At 38.5% G+C, this 21,997-nt stretch overlaps 1 protein-coding gene across 1 annotated transcript; it reads left to right on the top strand.

The window, feature by feature from the left end:
• Positions 1-6,630: 6,630 nt before the first annotated feature.
• LOC119773994 lies at positions 6,631-21,464 on the top strand. The gene is made up of 7 exons (XM_038271245.1): positions 6,631-6,774; positions 7,441-7,776; positions 7,944-8,102; positions 12,791-12,892; positions 17,781-17,818; positions 17,926-18,081; positions 21,056-21,464. The coding sequence occupies exons 1-7, from the start codon at positions 6,735-6,737 to the stop codon at positions 21,224-21,226; spliced, it is 1,002 nt and encodes a 333-aa protein (XP_038127173.1). The 5' UTR covers positions 6,631-6,734; the 3' UTR covers positions 21,227-21,464.
• The last annotated feature ends 533 nt before the right edge of the window (positions 21,465-21,997 follow it).

Below are 21,997 nucleotides of genomic sequence, written 5' to 3'. Positions count from 1 at the left end.
AATCCCCTCACTTTGGATGCAGGCTCTTGCAATGGTAGCCGTGTGTTTGGGATCATTGTCTTGGAAAAAACGATGTGTAGACATGTGGAAACACTCTCTCAAGTACGGACCCGCAACTTTTTTGATGATCTCTTCTGCAAAAAAGTGTTGATCCATGATACCATCAAAAATGAGAAGCGGGCCAGGGCCACCACGGGAGATTCTGCCCCAGACGTGCAGTTTGACTGGGTGTTTCACTCTAGATTTTGGCATGCCCCTAAAGTTAGTCTTTCTCCAGCACTGCAAAGCAAAACGTTCCAATGCCACAATTGACTCGTCGGTGAAGAAGACATTGTCAAACTTTTGACCAGCAGCCTTCCATTCTTCAGCTTGATGTAGACGCAGTTCTTTGTTTTTTTTCCCGGGTCATTGGAGTAAGTCTGGGCTTCCCAGAATTCCAGCCAAATTCCATCAGGGCCTTTCCCACTGTACATAACCCTATCGTAATGTTGTGCCTTCGTTGTAGAAGCGCTCTCACTTTCTTTGCCGGCAACTCATCATCTTGTTTCAGGATCGTGTCAATTATTTCCAACACCTGAGTGGTCAGTTTTCGTGGCTTTCTGATTTGCTTCTTCACAGGAGAACCACGGCAATGATGCCGAATAGTGCCCAATGAAGGTTGAATCCCACTCGTCTGCAGATGTTTGCCGATGGCCAAAGTCGTCCAGCCTTTCTTCCGCAGACTCCTGATGAGCTCACTGACTTGCGCGTTGATCACAGCCATCTCTGACAACAGCATTGAAACACCACTATTTATACGAGCAGCAGGCACCATTCCCGCGTTTTGTACCGTGCTTTGTTCTATCCACCCCACCCCCTACCCCTGTGCTGAACACTCTTGAAACATCTTGTTGAGGTCAGCAGCTGATCAAACAGCCTGCGATCCTGGAGTGATGAGAACACATTAATCATTGCAGTGCATGGTTACATCGAAGCTTACTGTATCTATGGAGTGAATTTTGTTCCTTTATTGTTGCAAGTGAAGAACAAGTTTTGTAAATGGAAATATAAAAAAATGATTTGGAAACAATTGCAATATTTTAACATTTTTATATTTAATTTTTTAATATTTTAAATACAGTTTTTTGTGAATCCTTTTTTGTCATATTTTATTTCCTTTTATTTTACAGTTTTTATGTTTTCAAATGTTTTTATTTGTCAAGACAATTCATTTGCAGATTTTGTATTTTCACAAGTTTTGTGTTTCATTTTTCTTTTTCAGATCGAGTTTAATCAATTGCATTCTTTTAAAATCGTTACGTATTCACAGATCATTCTATTTTAAGCCCGCTTAAAGAAGTGCTCACTCTTGACGAAAACAATGACCAATAAATATGTTGTTGTAATATATTACATATATTTTTTTGGATTAAAGGTTTTTTTTTTTTATTCATTTCTGGATAACTTTTCAAAAAAAATTCCAATCTAAACAATGTGCTTTTTTTTTTAAAGAATAGTATCACAAATTTTACTCTATTTCCAGGTGTGTTGACTAACTTAACTTTTTAGTTGTTAGCATTTTAACTGTAAACTGCAAATAAAAATACAGCAATTGATTATTCACATAAATAAAGGAGAAAAGGAGAAGGGAAAATGATGTCTCTGCAAGTCATCTAGGAATCTTCTATGTCATTACAGTTAAAGAAAAACCTCAACTTGGGCTGAACAATTTTGCCAAAAATAGAAACTGCATTGAGTTCAACCAATATTTCTATTTTGTTTAGATTTTTCTTTGCACCAACCAAAGGGGGAAAAAAAGAAAAAAACATCAGATTTTTTTGGTTAGCTGCTGCGGACATAAGTGGACTGGTCATCTTATTGTCCAGTGATGTGTGGGTAAAACAGGCCAAACATCTTCCCTTGCCAACCCAAACAATGAATTCCACTTTTTTTTAATTTAATCTTGACGAAAACAAAAAATATGGTCTACCTGCGTTTATGAACTGCTTTTGTTAGAGACTCCCCTTCCCCCTCACAGCTCCTCCCTGCTCGGGAAATAAATAGGCCTATACTGTATGTACAGCTCACAGTAAGAAGTGCTTTGCTGTTCTTGTAACCTGATTTGTAAGCGGATCTTCATGCCTTTCTACCGACCAGCGATGGAGACTAGAGGTTTCTACGGAGGAAGCAAAGCACAAAGACCCTCCAAAGCGGCGAAGACTCTCTTCCCGACCAACGACAATATCTCTCCTGGATCATCTTTGATGAAAGCTGCGCAAAAACGTCTCGTCACAAAAAAGGCGGCAGCTGTTACCAAGTTGGTACATGACAGAGATATGTCTAGAGCACATAATCTGGAAATTCTTCTGACCGAGAGATCAGCGCAGCTGGCTCAGAATACAATACAGCTTGCAGCAGCGTCTGCGCAAGTAGCCGAGATGGATGCCGAGATTGTCCGTTTGAAAGAGGAGAACGAAAAGCTCAAACAGGACATTGAAGGCCTCAGAACGACCAGCCACTTGGATAACCACAGAGGGGGACTGGACATTTTACAGGAGGTGAGAGCTGGTATTGGAGAAATTCAGGCGACTTTACGTGAACAGTCAAGGGATTTCACACCTTTGAGACCAATGCTCAGATGCACACCGACACCTGTAAGAGAGTCGTCCGCCTTGCAGATGTCTCCATTGTCCCTCTCTACCAAATTCAACAACAGCATCCAAGTTCCTAGTCAACACGCAGACGTGACTTTGCATGATGTTACCCCCGAAGACCACCAGAGCTACGGCCAGGTGGGCAGATACGGATGCCCATTATATCCAGATTACGTTTTGGTCATACATGGTTAAATAGTACATTATTTAAAATGGGAATACTCGGGATTAGCTCACTGACTTGTGGGTCGATCGCAGCCATCTCTGACAACAGCTTAGAAACGCCACTATTCATCGGAGCAGCAAGCAGCATTCTTGCATAATGTGCCCAAAAAGCTTTGGGGTTGGGTTAAAACAAAGCTCTACAGAGGAGTACACAAAAACATCATTGCCTTTCATGCTTGTTGTATCAGGCATCATAGCATCCTTTTCCAGATCGAACTGAACATTTTACCAGCTAGATAATAATAATAATAATGATAATAATAATAAAAATAACAAAAATAGTATAGCAATACGCCTATTATTATCAGAGTAAGATATTGAGGCTGTAGAATGATAATCCCTATGGTCTAATGTAATTCCTTGGAAAGCAGTAACGCCATAAAGTCAAACATCATAATAGGCTAGTATCCGTAAAATATATAAATAAATTAAATAAGTTATTGAACAATTTGTGATATCACAGGCCATCAAGTGATTAAAAAAAATTGAAAAACATTTAAGGCAACAATAAACAATCAGAACTCAAAGTACAGATGAGGAACATTTGGTTTGAAGTTTAAAGTATAAAATGAAATAAGATTATCCATACAGGACAGGTTTACTTTGGTTACAGAAGAGTTGATGATAATATTGTTTTTCTCAGTTTGGATTAAATTTATTGACTGATAGAAGAAATCTTTTGTAATTGTTTCTGAAAAAATCAACTGACATTAAACAGACGTTTGCTGCACATTGAACACATAAAATCACTCAAACATCACAAACATTTAATTAAAAACAAAGTATATCAATAACTTAAACTTCACTAATCAATCAAAGTCTTTGTGCATCAAACCCTTGCTGACAATGATCCAGATGACAATCATCGACCTCTTTGGCTGAAGGTAACATGAATAAAGATGCAGGGAAGGTGACCAGTTGTGGAAAGAGGAGTTTCCAGTTCTTAAGGCCCAAGAGGAGAAGCTGTTTCCAGTCTTTTTGTTCTGCTCTTCAGGCGTCTGAAGCTCTTCCTGAGGGAGGGAAGGAGAACAGTCAGTGTTCAGGGTGGGAGGAACCCTGGAGATATTAGTGCTTCTGGGAAAACATTGGCAATGGAGAGAAGATCCATGGAGGGCAGAGAGAACCAACGTTCCTCTATTGAATGTTGGAGAAGATGTTTAAAGGAGTTTATTGTAACTCATTTACAATAAACTGTTTTATCTGTTAGTTTCTCCTGAAACCTAATGAGGAGAAATGTCATATTGTGGATCTTATTGTTTGTTTTCTTTGTGATTTATTTTATGAACGTTATTGATAGCTGAGGATGAAAATGTGAGGTTTTAATGTGTTTTTAATTGATTGTTTTTGTCATTATTTAGGTGGAGGCTCCATAGAAGCTCTGAGCTTCCTGCTTCTCTCTGCAATGTTCTAAGTGTTGATTCAATATTTGAATAAAAAACTAAACAGAAACTGTTGCAGGACTTTAACTTTCACTTTATTAACAGAAACATTTCAGTTAAAGACGTAATTTTTCTCAAAGTAAAAACCATTAAACAAGTTTAACAACTGAGCAAAAACCAAAAATCCTTCTAATGATTCATCAGAAGGAATATTTATCAGACTGTTAATAATCAAGCATTCATCTTTTTATGTCTCTGACCTGAAATTACTTTCTGTTTGTCTTCTTAATCTTCCAAAGGCTCTGGGTCTAGATTCCTGTTTTGGATTCATTTAGAATTTCTTTAAATGTTTATATTGATGTTTTATTGATGCAAATTTTCTTTTTCTCATTTTCTTTCAATTAGAAGCTGTTTGTTATTTATTTCAGCACAGCCTCAAATGTGAAGAATAATAACATTATTTAACATTTAATGACACATCAAACCTTAACTCAGACAAAAAACATTAAATCAAAGTAGGAAAGGTTAGAATTGAATTCTATAATCATCAAAACCACAAAAATGTACAGTGGATTAGTGGATTCTTATAATTGAATAAGGAGAAATTATTATTTTGGGTTTTTTTTCAATCAAAATGGCCAAAAATAATTGGGATCATTACAGTTTCTTTCCTCTGATGACGTCATCAGTGTCTCCATGAAGGAACCAACTGTCAATATCATCAATATAGAGGTATATACAGGTGCTGGTCATAAAATTAGAATATCATGAAAAAGTAGATTGATTTCAGTAATTCCATTTAAAAAGTGAAACTTGTATATTATATTCATACATTACATACAAACTCATATATTTCAGATGTTTATTTTGTTTAATTTTGATGATTACAAATGACAACAAATGAAAATCTCAAATTCATCATATCAGAAAATTAGAATATTACTGAAGACCAATAAAAACAAAGGATTTATAGAAATGTTGGCCAACTGAAAAGTATGAACATGAAAAGTATGAGCATGTACAGCACTCAGTATTTAGTTGGGCCTCCTTTGGCCTGTATTACTGCAGCAATGCGGCGTGGCATGGAGTCGATCAGTCTGTGGCACTGCTCAGGTGTTATGATAGCCCAGGTTGCTCTAATAGTGGCTTTTAGCTCTTCTGAATTGTTGGGTCTGGTGTATTGCATCTTCTTCTTCACAATACCCCATAGATTTTCTATGGGGTTAAGGTCAGGAGAGTTTGCTGGCCAATTAAGAACAGGGATACCATGGTCCTTCAACCAGGTACTGGTAGCTTTGGCACTGTGTGCAGGTGCCAAGTCCTGTTGGAAAATGAAATCTGCATCTCCAAAAAGTTGGTCAGCTGCAGGAAGCATGAAGTGCTCTAAAACTTCCTGGTATGTGGCTGCGTTGACCCTGGACCTCAGAAAACACAATGGACCAACACCAGCAGATGACATGGCACCCCAAACCATCACTGACTGTGGAAACTTTACACTGGACTTCAAGCAACGTGGATGAAGTGCCTCTCTTCTTTTCCTCCAGACTCTGGGACCTTGATTTCCAAAGGAAATGCAAAATTTACTTTCATCAGAGAACATGACTTTGGACCACTCACCAGCAGTCCAGTCCTGTTTCTCTTTAGCCCAGGCAAGACGCTTCTGACGCTGTCTGTGGTTCAAGAGTGGCTTGACACAAGGAATGCGACAGCAGAAACCCATGTCTTTCATACGTCTGTGTGTGGTGGTTCTTGAAGCACTCACTCCAGCTGCAGTCCACTCTTTGTGAATCTCCCCCACATTTTTGAAGGGGTTTTGTTTCACAATCCTCTCCAGGGTGCGGTTATCTCTCTTGCTTGTACACTTTTTTCGACCACATCTTTTCCTTCCCTTCGCCTCTCTATTAATGTGCTTGGACACTGAGCTCTGTGAACAGCCAGCCTCTTTAGCGATGACCTTTTGTGTCTTGCCCTCCTTGTGCAAGGTGTCGATGGTCGTCTTTTGGACAACTGTCAAGTCAGCAGTCTTCCCCATGATTGTGTAGCCTATAGAACTAGACTGAAAGACCATTTAAAGGCTTTTGCAGGTGGTTTGAGTTAATTAGCTGATTAGAGTGTGGCACCAGGGGCCATCAATTTTGAACCTTTTCACAATATTCTAATTTTCTGATATGATGAATTTGAGATTTTCATTTGTTGTCATTTGTAATCATCAAAATTAAACAAAATAAACATCTGAAATATATGAGTTTGTATGTAATGTATGAATATAATATACAAGTTTCACTTTTTAAATGGAATTACTGAAATCAATCTACTTTTTCATGATATTCTAATTTTATGACCAGCACCTGTATATCATCTAATGAGACATCAAATCAAACATATCAAGGAGACTGACCTCTAGTGGTCAGAGGAGGAACTCCATCCTTCAGAGAAGTTCCTGGTTTATCAGTGAAGGAGGAAGAGAAGCAGAGTTAGAAACCATCAGCAGCTCAGGATGAAGGTCTGTTATACTTTGATCTGCATCCTCTTCCTCAGTGAGTACATTATTTTATTTCTATCAGTTTATTTTCTCTCAGTCCTTCATCTTTTTAAATCCTTACAGTTGATCAGAAAGTTTTTGTCTTACGTTTTAATCTGAACTCTGTTTCCTCATTTTGTCTTTTTCATTCTGTTGACCTTTGAGGTGAGATATGCTGTAGTTTTAAAGCTCAGGATTAAAACTGATTATTTTAATGCAAGAACAGAAAACAAAAAGGCAAAAAGTAAATATAGAGGAACTAAACTGTCAGTTGGCGCCTAAAGAGCTCAGAGTCTTTATTGTTCAGCTCAGACTATTTATAGAAACACAGGAAACTTCTTATTTTCATCATATTTAAACCAGTTGAGTAGAAACATGAAAGCAGAAGTAACCCAACAAGACCTGAGACACTAAAACCATCCTAATAGAAACAAAGCAGATAAATGTTTTATTTCTCCAAAGCTTCACTTTATAAACGTCCTCAGAGGAGATTTTATCAGCTGTCAAAGAAACCAGAAGGTTGTTGATCCAAGCAGTTATTTAGAGAATTTAGCTGAACTGGTTTGAGACTCTGGGTTCAATGTGAATTTATTCTAATGCATCCAGGTTCATTTATAACTATATTTCAACTATATTATATTAAACATTGACAGTAACTACTGACTGTTTATCTCCTCAGCATCTCTGCAGGATGGAGAAACTGTGGAAACCTACAGAGGAACGGAAGGAGGAAGCATCACAGTTAGATGTGAATTTAAGAACTCTGGAAGCAGGAGGTTCCTCTGTAAGGAAACCTGTGAAGGAAGAAATATTCTGATTAATACGAATGAGGACATGTTCCAGAGCGGCAGATACAGCATTAGATATGATCACAGAGGAAAATCTAATTATCTGATTGTGAGCATCACAAAGCTGAAAAAGTCAGATTCAGGACGGTACCAGTGTCGCTTAGATCATTCCTCGTATATCTTCTGGACGGAATCTCACTGTGATGATTTTATTCTCTCTGTGACTGAAGGTGAGTTTTTTCTGTTTTTAAATTTTTCACTCAGATTTTCAACAGATCTACTTTAAAGACCAACATGTTCAAACTGACTCATGAAGACAAACATGGATCATAAAATCAAGAAGAATGTAAATTTTGACCTCAGTTGTTCTGATTCTGTTTAATCTCCACATCCTCAGATTCTTCAGAACCAAAATGGACTCTGGGACCTTTTATTAGATCAACTTTTCTCCCAGCAGCCTCCACAACAACAACAACAACACAGAGTCTGAGTTCCTCACCTTCTCCATCCTCCTCTGAAACCAGCAGAGTCTCTGAGAAACCAGCTGCAGCTTCAGGTACATTATCTGTTCATGTTTAGATGTTCAGGAGATGATTTGGGTCTGTTAAAGTCCAGCTTTGTTCATCGGTGAGGCTCAGACCTGTTCAAGTTAACAGGGTCAGAGAGTAATTTTTTTTTTGTAATTTTATTAAGGATCCCCATTAGCTGTTGCCATGGCAAACAGCTAGTCTTCCTGGGGTCCACATTAAAAACATACAGTAAAAACAGTTACAAATATAAAAATTTCCAAAAATGTAATTTCTTAAAATTACTATAGGAAGTACAAAAGAACAAGTAAAATAAAACAGCCAATAAAACAAGAACAAATATAATAAAACAGTCAATAAAACAGAAACACTTCAGGGCATCAAATGGAGTCTCAGATTCTTTTTAAAAGATAGTTTACTCTCAGTGTAGCGGATGTAGTGAGGTAGATTATTCCAAAGGTGTAATGATCTATATATAAAGGATCTCTTTAGAGCATTGGTTTTTGGACCTGGTAAAACAAGCTGCCCATTACAAGAACCTCTAGTGTTGTGGTCATGAACAGAATTACTATAAACAATTTGTGAATGTATAAAAGCAGGAACATTACTGCTCATGACTGACTTAAACAGGATAAGTGTATTAAAAAGCAACTTGTGCTCAACCGTAAGCCAGGAAAGGCAGGAATGCATCTGGTTGACATTAGATCTAATGTGGCAGCCCGGTACTAACCGTGCTGCCTTGTTCTGAACAACCTGTAGCTTTTTGAGTTCACCCCTGGCAGCAGATGTCCACACTGTAGAGCAATAGTCAAGATGACACAACACTAGACTCTGAACTATTTGACATAAAAGGGGACGGGCCATAAAAGAGCAACATTTCCTTGCGGAACTAATTGCTCTTCCCATTTTCACAATAATATAATTAATGTGGTGAGACCAAGACAGAGAACAGTCTACCATCACACCAAGGAGTTTGGCACTTTCAACTTGTTGAACCGTCAAGTCACAAAACTTTAAGTCAAGCTTTGGGCTTGCGGACAGCTTGTGCCTTGAACCAATTACCATGCACTTAGTCTTAGAGATGTTGAGTGCCAGTTTGTTACTTACCACCCAATCATATACAACATTCAGTTCTTGGCTCAAAACCTGATTAAATTCACCGCATGAAGGTGCAGTATAATACAAAGTGGTATCATCTGCGTACAGGACAGTTTTGGCACTTTTTGTAGCCCAAGCTAGATCATTAGTAAAGATTGAAAAAAGTAAAGGACCTAAACAGCTGCCCTGTGGAACTCCACACTCCAAACTTCTTCTACTGGAGAGGCTGCCATTCAGATAAACCTTCTGTGATCTAAAAGACAGGTAGCTTTCAATCCACTTTAATGCCGAAGAATTAAAACCATAAAATTTAAGTTTCTCAGTTAATAAAGTATGGTCCAGAATGTCAAAAGCAGCACTAAAATCCAGGTACACAACACCTATCAACATAGATTTATCCATCGCTTTAAGCCAGTCATCAGTCATTTGAATCATTGCAGTAGAGGTTGAGTGGCCAGCTCTATATGCATGTTGAGAGTCTGTAAAAAGTTTGTTTTTTACAAAATAATCCTGAAATTGTGCATGTACCAATCTTTCCATAATTTTACTTAAAACAGGTAAAATACTTATTGGTCTAGAGTTCCCCTCATTAAAAGCAGATTTAGTACCTTTAGGTAAAGGAATAACTTTAGCCTCCTTCCAGATCCTTGGACATAGGCCCACATCCAAGCAACGATTAAAAATATGACAGATGGGAGCTGCTATGACACCAGCAGTCATTCTCAGCAATTTACTATCCAGGTTATCTAATCCAGCTAGTTTACTGTCAGGAAGAGAACGGAGCAAATGTTCCACCCTATGGACGTCAACTTGTTTAAATACAAATTCACAACTTTTACCTTTCATTATAATGTTCTTAATACATTCATATGATCTAATGTTGTGTGAAGTGTTCATAGTCTGCCTTAATTGAGATACTTTCTCAATATAATAGTCATTAAAATGATTAGCAATATCACCTGGCTTTGTGAGAACAAATCCATTTGATTCAACAAAGGGTGTGCACACAGTTGTGTTCCGACCCATGATTTCATTTAAAACATTCCATATTCCTCTACTATCGTGCCTCGCCTCATATAACCTTCGTTTAAAGTAGTCCCTTTTTTTTACCTTATTCAATTTTGTGACTTGATTACGTAGAGAACAGTATTTCCGCCTGTCATCAATAGATCCAGAAAGTACAAAGAGTTTTTTAGCTGAATCTCTCTCTGCCATTAGCGACCTAAGACTAGGGTCAAGCCAAGGGGCAGACCTATTTTTGACAACAAACTTTTTTAAGGGAGCATATTTGTTTACAGCATCCATAAACATTGACATAAATAGATCCAGTGCCGCTTCAGGGTTATGCTCACTACAAACCATATTCCAGTTTGCATTAGCGATTTCACTTACAAATAAATCTTCATTAAATTGCTTATAGGACCGTGTTAAAATGATTTTAGCTTTAGGTTTTGGAATCTTTGTTTTTCTACTAATAGCAATTATATTATGGTCACTAAAACCTACAGGCACAGAGATTACCTTAGAGCACTGGAGAGCAGCATTTGTGTAGATGTGGTCAATGCATGTCCCAGAAATAGTTCCATCACTACCAATAGTTATTCTTGTGGGGACTTCAACAATTTGGGACAGACTACATGCACTCAATATAGAGAGTAACGTTTTCCTGTTAGGACAAGAATGCACCAACCAGTCAACATTTGCATCACCCAGCAGATAAATCTCTCTATTTTTATCTGATATCTTATCAAACATTTCACACAACCCAGTCATATATACAGCATCTGCATTAGGGGGTCTATAGAAGCAACAAACTAAAAGTGGTTTTAAATAAGGCATGTGTATTTGTACACAGCATGCTTCGATGTCCTCCCTCATCAAATCAAAGCGTATTTTGGCAGGTAAATTATTTTGTACATAAATAGCCACTACACCCCCAAATCTATTTCTGTCTTTCCTAAAAACAGAAAAACCATCAATGGCTATGCTTGAGTCAGAGATGGAATGATCAAGATGGGTCTCAGAAACAGCAATGATGTTGATACAATTATCTCTGACAATTTGCTCCACGTCCAGGTACTTGTAACGTAAACTACATACATTCACATGAGCCAACACAAGTCCCTTATGCAAGTTCAACTTAATGTAAAGCATATCCTTACTGGGCACAGTCATAAGCTATCAAAAAGAACATTAAATATATCCAACTATAAAACTAAAAACAGCATGACATCAAAAAAACCACAGACTCATACAAATTTTTCTAAATCCTTCTGACTCCTGACTACTAAAACTCGTGCCTGCTCAGGTGCACCATTAAGTTTTATATAAAGCTTACAATTTGAGGACCATGTTGCCTGTATTTTTCCCTCTTTACGCAGGTAACGAGCTCTCTTTGCAATATCAGCATTGCTCTTCGTCAAATGTTCATTAATATAAACTTTTGAACCTTTTAGCTTCTTGGCTTGTCGCAAAAGACTGACTTTATATTTTCTGTTTGCAAATCTCATGATGATGTTAGGTAGTTTGCTTTTGTCTATTTGAGGAAAAGGGTGACAAGCTTCAATGTTCTCCTTGCTTATACTAATGCCTTTTCCGTGGAGAAAATTCACCACCTGTTGCTCCACAGAGTCCAAATCCTGGTCCATGGGCAAAGAACCCTGGATGCCAGACCTCACTGCAGTAGCAAATGAAGAGGGTCTTGTTGAAAGTCCTGTAATAATAACATCATTCATTCGAGTATATTGCTCTAACTCAGACAATCTGCCTTCGAGTTGAACAATCTTAGCATCTTTCTCCTCATTTTGTTTTTTCAGTTCCTTAATGTCTTTCATCAAGCCCATCAGAGAATCTTGCTTACTTGCCATAGTTTCCATTTGGTGTGCCATGAACTCCACTGATTTCCTCAGGTCCTCATTTGCTCGTTTTAGGTCCTCCATGTCTCTTTTGGTGGCCATGGTTGGAGATAGAGCAAGGTGGCAGTCCCAGCAACCAGGGCAGATTACACAGAGGCGAGGTAGTCAGCTCACATCTGTGCCTGGCCTGGTGTTGAAAGCTGTTGTCTGGCCTGGTGGAAGAGGCTGCTGCCTGGCCTGGTGGTGGAGGCTTCTGCCTAGCCTGGTGGTGGAGGCTGCTGCCTGGCCTGGTGGTGGAGGCTTCTGCCTAGCCTGGTGGTGGAGGCTTCTGCCTAGCCTGGTGGTGGAGGCTGCTGCCTGGCCTGGTGGTGGAGGCTTCTGCCTAGCCTGGTGGTGGAGGCTCCTCCTTGGCCTGATGGTGGAGGCTGCTGCCTGGCCTGGTGGAAGAGGCTGCTGCCTGGCCTGGTGGTGGAGGCTGCTGCCTGGCCTGGTGGTGGAGGCTGCTGCCTGGCCTGGTGGTGGAGGCTTCTGCCTAGCCTGGTGGTGGAGGCTTCTGCCTGGCCTGGTGGTGGAGGCTCCTCCTTGGCCCGATGGTGGAGGCTGCTGCCTGGCCTGGTGGTGGAGGCTTCTGCCTAGCCTGGAGAAACCTTCTGTTTTTATCAGCAGCTGATGAAGGAGGAACATTAATGCACATGGCCTGTTTATGAGGAACAGAGCAGCTGATGGGATAAACTAAATCAACTCTTCTATAAACATCCCTGCAGGTCTGCTGCTATATGTGGGTCTGATTCTTTCCATCCTGATCATCATTTTAGCAGCAGCTCTGCTCATCTTCTTCAAGAGGAAGAGCTTCAGACAACAGAAAGGTGAGTTAGAACAAACTCTACTTTGTCTCCATTATTTACAGAAAATGAACTGGAGAAACCTTTAATCACTCTGGTTCATTTTCCCCAAATTCAACTTTTATTAGATGTTACAGATAATCCTTAGAAATTGGAAAACCTGTAATAAAAGAATCAGATAGAAATTCCTCTGTTTTCCATCAGGTTGGTTTAGTTTGTTGATAGGAATGTCTGACCTTTGCTCCAGAAGAGCATCTGTGAGGTTAGACACTAATGTTGGACCAGAGCCTGGCTCTCAGACTCTCTTTATGCTGAATGAGAAGCAAACGGGTCTGTTGCCTCTTTTCTGATCACTGTCTACACTCTAAAAAATAATATAATGGTTCAACTTAAAAAAATTGAGGTAACAATTTGCATGGACCATTTTAAGTACTTACAACTCAAGCATTATCAAGTATATATCAAGAAACTTTTATATTCAACAAACTTAATTTTTTTATTATAACCAATATGATTTAGATTGATGTCTAAATGCTTAATAATGCTGATTGAACTTAATATTACTAAACTTTTTGAAGGAAAATAAAGTTTTGGTGTTAGTTATATAAGCTAACATAACTTCTTTGTTTTGAGTCAATTCTACTCAAAAAGGTCTATGCAGATTGTTAACTCAATTATTTAGAGTACTATGAAATTGTTTCACCCAAGTTTGCGAAAAAAACAGGAAATTTTATTCTTTTGCTCTTTTTATTGCAAAAAACGAACACGCATTCAAATGGTCATTTTTACCATTAGTGCAAAAGATAACATTTCTTAAATATAGTCAGAAAAAAATCTTGAGGATGTCATGAGCAGCAGCAAAACAAGACAATAAATCAGGTTAATCCAGGTACAATAAAATTATTCTTAACATATTCAAATGAATTATCTGGATTTTGGTGAGATAATCTTAACTGAATCCAGCCATCTCCAGCTGGCTTTCAAACCATCCAGCCCAATGAATATCTTCTGAAATGCTTCCACAGTATTTTTAAGGACTTTTGGGTAGTTGAGGTTAAAGGTGTACATAAGTCCCATCAGTAATGCACAGGCTCTGGATGGACCAAGGTCTTGAAGGACTTCTGTTCCCTCAATCACAATCCGTGCTCTGGTTCCGTCAGATGCTGTGGTCCCTCCAATGATTATCCTTATCACTTCACTCGTAATGCCCTCTTCATCCTAAGTCAGAATCAGTATCAATATTTAAAGTCCATACATCTTTTAAGCCTGCTAAATACAGATTCAAACATCCACACAGTTGTGCTTGAAAGTTTACATTCTCTACCATTAAATAAAAGGCTAAAATCAAAAATAGTAATTCAAATGACAAGAAACCGAAAGAAGTAATAATAGATAAACATCTGCTTTTCCTGATGTTTCAAACTTGCAAATTTTACATGTCCAATTCATTTTAAAAAAGAACAGTGTTTCTAAAACTTGAGTTTAACTTTAAAGTGACTGCTGTTTAAGTGTGGTAATAAATCTAGATGACTTATCTAAAGCCCATATCGTCTCTCTTTTGACAATGGCAACATCTAAATGAAAGAAAAAAAACTATGGTTTTACAAAATGGCTTTGTGGGTGAAACTTAATGAAACTTTCAAGTGATTTAGAAAACAAAAATGTGCCAGCTGCCTCACTATGAAATGTAGATTGTAATGCACAAACAAAACAGAACAAAAAAAAAATGTAAAAATGAACTACTACCCAAAATGTTTAACAATTTAGGAAAACTAATCTTGAGACGGTTAAAACGAGATGAAAAAAAACGTTTCCAGTGGAGTGTCAGTGTGCTGGCTTCACAAACTGCTTTCACTGACTTGAATACAGAATTTTGTCTCACAGCAGTGGCGGCTGGTGAAAAATATTTTTGGTGGGGCTGATATAGCCTAGTGTATGTCTCCAACTAATCCGGAATAAGAATTCAAATAAACAATTGGACAATACATACAATTTAACAGTAATGATTTAATTTACTATATAATAACAGTAACAGTGATGATTTGGGTCACTGTGACGGGGTTCTTTGGCCTCCAAGAATCCAGTCTCAGTCGGGTTACCGGTGTTGGTGATTTATTGAGCTCAAAAACTTAAAACAGTGTGCAAAAGAAACTAAACATGTACAAGATACTCTGGGCCTCAGCCTCCCTCCAGTTACCAGCAATGTAACAAAGAAACAGAAAACAAAAATTGCCGCTTTTCTTCCCCCTCATTAAATAGTTTAAGCCCCTACCCTCAGGCTCTCTTATTTCTGATTTCTTCTCATAAATCAGTTTTGTCCATATATTACCTCCACAAACAATTGATGTACAAAAACAAATAATTTTTACAACTTAATTCTTTTACACAGATTCATTGACTTATTCAATTACACCAAACTGGATTTGAACCCAGCAAAGACGCAGCCAGACTGAAGATGACAAGTCCCCGTAGCATAAACACGTACACACCCACACCCCCCACACATCCACACACACACACCCCACACACACACACACACACACAATACGCCAGCAGGTAACCAGGAACAGCTTGTGTGTTTTAAGTTCATGGAGCTACTGGGCTGTGCGCGAGTGTATTGGTCCTCACAAACACAGTATAACAGGAATGTGTGTGTGGCGCGCAAAGTTAGAGAGGTTGTTTTAAGCGACGAGGTGGATTCGTCACAGTCACAATAACCATGACATGAAATGTTCATATCCTACAACAGGGATGTTCTTCTGGCAAACGGGTAGATAAATAAGGATCTCACCGAATTTGGTGGAAGCTGCATCTCGTTCGTTACATTCGCCATCTTCCCTCTAACTGTCTGCACCTGCGCTTGGGTTCAGAAGCCTGTTAAAGCGCAGTATTTTCAGCGCCCCAATACCATAAAGTTCCGAGACGCTGATTGGCCATTAAATTCACCTAGCAATAGTACATGATTGACAGATTCTCTGCAAATGTGGGGCTGTCTGATCAGCGCCCCCAGAACAGAGACGGTAGGAGTCTGTCTGTGGAAATCCACAAATGAATGACAGTAGGTAGGGAAATGTAGTTTATATAATTTGTTTTGCTTATAGGTACACACTCTAGAGAGTAAAACTGACATTTATGAGTTAATTTCTAAAAATATATTTTACGTTTCTCTCTTCTTATCAGGGAGGGCGGTGCCCCAGCGCCCCCTATGGGCCGGCCGCCACTGTTTCACAGGGATGTAAAAATCACTTTCAAAACAATGCGAGGTACCACCACGTGCAATTTTGCACCATTTAGAAAGCTAAATCTAACCAACATGCTACATACAGAATATGGCATGAACTAGCTAACATTTCTTTTGAGTTTCATGTGTATCGTAGCAACTGTGGATTAATATTGCGTGGCTTTTCAGAAATTTCAAAAAGACACTTACCAGAAATGTAGTATGACTTCAAATTATGCAAATAAAGCCTCTTTCGTTTCTCCGTCCTTCTTTTACAGGCGTGGTCTTGTCTGCAAGACGTGTCTGGGCAAATTAACCTTGTCTTCAGCTTTTTAAGTACGCCTTGTAAAAATATGAGTTTTATCAACTTAATTATGTTACCTTGTTGAGTAAACTTAATTCTATTACCTTAAAAATTAGTAAATTATCAAGTTGAGACAGTTTATCTTCATTTCTATTTCAACTAACACCTTAAATCAAGTTAACAATTGAATAATATGTGTTCATCCAGCAAACATAATATTTGGGGTTGAAAATATTTATTATTTTGACCTTTGCATACTAACCACTTGAACCATTTCTTAGAGTGTACATTAAGGTCAGGAAAGTGTCTTCTCGAGTACATCTCATCTTTTTTACCAAATAAAGCTAGAGAGCACAGTTCTCTGCCTCTTCGGCTCCATCTCTGGATTCACAAGATATTTCAGAGATGTTCAGTTTGTGGAGAGTTTCACCAGCTGCTCCAGGAGCTGCACGCTGACAAGGAACGCCCTCCATCTCACCTCAGCCCAGTTAGATGACCTGCTGACCTGCATCCGTGTCCATATATCCTACCAGGACACCACTGTCATATAGTCTCTCTCTGATTGGTTGCTGAGCAGCAAAGGTTCAGATTTTCCAGCTGGTAAACTAAATATAATATCTGTGTCATGATTGGGTTTAAGGACTTAGCCCACATGCAGAACACAACGGAGTCTGAAGGAAAGTTTAACAAGGTTTATTGAAAGATGTACAATGATATACTGGATCTGGTTCTGGTACTGGTCCGGGACTGGTCTCAGAGTTTCTGGAGAGATGAGAGTTTGGTTAGCCAGGCTGATGATGGATTGATAGAGAGAAGAATCAAGATGTACCTTGAGGAGATTGTAACAGAGCCGTGAGGTGAGATACCGTAGGTCCAGAGTCAATGATGTGGCAGAGAGTTTAAGCAGCAGCAGCGTCTACTGTAGTTCCGAGCTAGAAGGTTTCTGGCTTGGGTTTGTTCCTTGCTCTATCCAAGAGCTGAAGAAGGAATCCAAACTGAAATCTTCAGGTTTGGCTTTCATGAGCAGGCAGGCAGGTTTCTAGGTGGAGCTCATCCAGAGCTTCAGGGTTTCCTGTGAGCACAAAAGACAAAGGCGATTAGAAGACTAGTTCCTCTCTAGAGTCTACTAGTAAAGTTCAGACGTTCTGAGGCTCAGGTCCGCTAACCAAACTAGGTAAACACTCCGGCGTCGAAGGAAGGTCTGGCAGCTGCTTAAGTAGTGTGGACCTCTGATGAGCTGATGATCTCCAGGTGTGTAGAGGAATCAGCTCAGGAGGCCCACAGCGCTCTCTGCTGGAGATCAGGTGGCAGATCTCTGGATCCTGACAATCTGACACTAACAGTTTATAAATGTTGAATCAAATAATTGTTTTTCTTCTTTTTTTCAGTTCCTCCAGTGAAAGCAGAATATGGTGACATGACAACGGTGAGTCTGAGTTACTGTTAAAACATCTTTATCAGGATCATTTGAGCATTAAAGTGTCAGTTTCTGAAACCTGCTGCCTGATACAACATAAACTTCTCGATCTGCAGGTCAACACAGTTTATGAGGAGATCAGAGAGCAGGACACAGGGAACAAACCACGTCCTGGAGAATTAGCTTCAGTTTATGTTTACGCCAACAACTTCATCCCAAAGAGAGATGAAAGCACAGATATATACAGCCTGGCCAGCGGTCCGGACAATGAAGTAAGTGAGACTCTTTCAGGACTAGTGATCAACTGATAAAGATTATTTTAAGGCCGATAATGATCAATGTAACATCATTCCTCCTTTTACACAATAAAAATAACACTATGATAACAAAAGACAATTAAAACAAGTCAAGTTTAAGTCAAGTTGAGTCACAGTAAAAGATGAGCACATAGGTATGTCTAGAAGAGAGAGGACTAAACACTGAGAAACTTAACCAAATCTATCATCTATAATCTAATCTATTCCACACATACTGTGGAATGGGAGAATAGAGTAAAGCAGAATGATGAAAAAGGGGTCCCTATGTCCTCCAGCAGTCTAAGCCTATAGCAGCAGAACTATAGAGATAGCTCAGGATAACCTGAGCCACTCTAACTAGAAGCTTTATCAAAAAGGAAAGTTTTAAGCCTAGCCTTAAAAGTAGACAGGGTGTCTGCCTCAAGGACTAAAACTGGTAGTTGGTTCCACAGGAGAGGAGCCTGATAACTAAAAGATCTGCCTCCCATTCTACTTTTAGAAATTCTAGGAACCACTAGTAAACCTGCAGATTGAGAGCGAAGTGCTCTGTTAGGAACATAAGGAACAATCAGATCTCTGATATCAGATGGAGCTTGGCCATTTAAGGCTTTACATGTGAGAAGGAGGATTTTAAATTCTATTCTGGATTTAACAGGAAGCAAATGAAGAGAAGCCAGGATAGGAGAGATATGATCTCTCTTTTTAATTTTCATTAGAACTCTGGCTGCAGCATTTTGGATCAGCTGAAGGCTTTTAACTACAGTTTGTGGACTTCCTGATAGTAAAGAATTACAATAGTCCAGCCTTGAAGTAACAAATGCATAAACTAGTTTCTCAGCATCACCCCTGGACAGGAGATTTCCAATTTTTGCAATATCTCAGAGACGAAAGAGGAAAACTCTAGAAATACATAATCCTGTGTAATAGGATTATGTATTTCATCAGGATTTATAGCCAGATATAGCTGGGTATCATCAGCATAACAGTGGAAATGAATCCCATGCTAACTAATAACTCTACTGATTGGGAGCATATATAGTAAAGAGAATTGGTCCTAGCACTGATCCCTGTGGTACTCCACAGGTAACCTTTGAGCATGAGGAAGATTTCTCATTAACACGAACAAACTGAAATCAATCAGATAGATAAGATCTAAACCAGTCTAGACCTTTTTCTTTAATTCCAACAAAACATTCAAGTCTTTCTAAAAGAATATTATGATCAACTGGATCAAATGCAGCACTGAGATCCAACAGGACGAGCACAGATACAAGTCCATTATCTGAGGCCATGAGAATATCATTAGTGACTTTAACCAGAGCTGTTTCAGTGCTATGATGAGCTCTAAAGCCAGACTGAAATGACTCAAACATTTAATTAATGGCTACTTACATTATCATGCAAGTGGTCGCACACCTGATTAGCAACTATTTAAAAAAAATCTTAGATAATAAAGGAAGGTTAGATATAGGTCTATAATTCAAGACATCATTTGGATCAGGAGACAATTTCTTAAGCAAAAGTTTGAATACAGTAAACCTAAAAACCTGAGGTACATATCCCTGTAACAGGGATAGAGTAATCACATCTGAAATAAAGGTGGAAAACACAGCGAATACATCCTTAAGTAATACGGTTGGAACTGGATCTAACATACAAGTTGAAGGCTTAGATGGAAACAACAGTTTTGCTAACTCTGAAAGTTCAACTGGATCAAAGCAGTCTAAACCTGGTTCAGATTCCATGACTACCTCAGATGCTGCTTCACCTTCCAGAGATAAACCGATCATATTTATAGGGGTGCCAGTTACCTTATTTTTAATAAAATCACTATTTTTATAAAAAAGAAAATCCTATAAAATCATTACTGCTAAGATCAGGTGGGATGGACGGTTCAACAGAGCTATGGCTCTGGGTAAGTTTGGCAACTGCATTAAAAAAATATCTAGGATTATTATTATTCTCTTTTTTAATGAAGAGAAATATGCTGCTCATTAGCAAAGAGTTGTTTTATACAGCAGCAGAAAGTTAGTCCAGATTAAGTAGGATCTCTGTAGGCGCGTATGGCGCCATTTTCTCTCCAGTTTCCTGGCAATTTGCTTCAAAGAACAGCTTTAAACTAAACCAGGAGCCAGACTCCTATTGTTAAAGTTATCCTTCTACAAAATAGGCTACGTTGCCTAAATTAGTGCATTACTCAAAAGAAGTTTTTTATCAACAAATTGTTGAAAGGAATAAATTGAATATTTGCCCTCTGCAGTATTGTTCAATAAAAAAGTGGAGCACATTCTATAAAATTATTAATACATTAAGAGTGTTGTTCAACTTTATTATAAATTTATTAAAACTAAACTACAATTCTGCTTTATGGTCTGCATCCTGGGATCTCAGGGTTTTGGAGGACTAATAAATTTGGCCAGATTGTTGATTTTTAGAATTCCCTAATAAATCAGCCGACATGCACATGTACTGGCTGATACTGAGAAAAAACAAAACACACACATATAGTATATTAGTCCATCTACAGTCTGGACAGCATTAAAGATATTAGTGTTAGATATTTACACTCATGAGCAGATTTGGTATTTTTATTTCAGTTGTATCTATTCTGCGTTATAAAAAAACGTAAAACCAAACTCCCCTCATATAGTTTCACTCTCACACACAGTGCAGGAACTTGGAGCACTGAGGTTTTTATTTTCTGTTCTGTTTCAGCAGATTGTTATTTAATATTTATGGGTTCTGACCATCTTTACAATATTTTACACAGATGTGATTAAAAAATGTATTTTTATGATGATAAGATCACAAACATGATTTACAACTACTAATAATATTTGCTGGAAATCTAATTGACTCCAAACGTTCAGCAAATAATTAGGAAATTAGTTATTATTACGATTAGAAAATATAAATGTACAAAATAAGTTTTCTTCTTGTTTTCTTCCAGGTTGAAGGTGAAGTAAATTACTCTGAAGTTCATTTATCCCATCCTGCCTCACCCAACAGCGCCCCCTGTGGTCGTGAAATTGACATCTACTCTGAACCTCGGAAAGCTACGATCTCTGCCATCAACAATGATTCACCTCCTCTTTATTCCACTGTTACTTTAAAGCAGTAGCTTTGCTGTTTTTGATCCATAGAGAAACTTATACATATAATCAACACATCTGTTGCTTCTCGTGTTTTGTTTCCGACCCAGAAGAGAAAAACTTTCATTACGATGCAGCCTCTCCCTGTGTGGCTATTTACTGGAACAGGGAGGGGCTGCTGACCAGAGAGCAGATTTCATAAGGATAATGCCGACATAGATAAACGAAGCAAAATACCACCTTGATTTTGATGAAGGAACAGCATTTTAACATATTAAAAGCTCAAGAAAGTGAAATAGGCCATAAATGATATAAATTCCTCAATACGCAAGATTATATTATAAAAGAGAGACTTTATACTGAGAAGAATTTCATCCTATAAAAACCTGCTGTTCAAATTACACAGTTAAAAAACAAGTGTTATTTTAACACCTACAGAGTTGAATATAACTCTGTTTCAAATAAATTTTGATCCCTTTCCTTTTTAGTGGAAACTTTACTCCATATCCAGTGTTAAAATATTTAGAATTCATTTTAATAATTTTAGAATTAAGAATCAAGAAAAACCTCTCAAGCCCCCGTCACACCTTGGCGATTTAGACCAGCGTCTGCCTGACGTGAGAAAAATCTGGTAAAACGCTGCTACACATTGGATAAGTTATGGGTACGTTTTGTCATGAACACACTGAAGTACGCTGAAACACGTCAACATACGGGGAGTGCGTTGTATGCTTCCGTCGTATGCCAGCGTCTGCCATCCGTGTGCCGTCAGTTCCAGGTCAGTTATCTGATGGCTGACA

Source organism: Cyprinodon tularosa, unplaced genomic scaffold, assembly GCF_016077235.1.
Source record: "Cyprinodon tularosa strain WSP-4 unplaced genomic scaffold, ASM1607723v1 ctg796, whole genome shotgun sequence".
In the NCBI taxonomy this organism is placed as follows: Eukaryota; Metazoa; Chordata; class Actinopteri; order Cyprinodontiformes; family Cyprinodontidae; genus Cyprinodon; species Cyprinodon tularosa.
The sequence above is the reverse complement of the archived record's forward strand: the minus strand, read 5'-3'. Positions and strand labels throughout refer to the sequence as shown.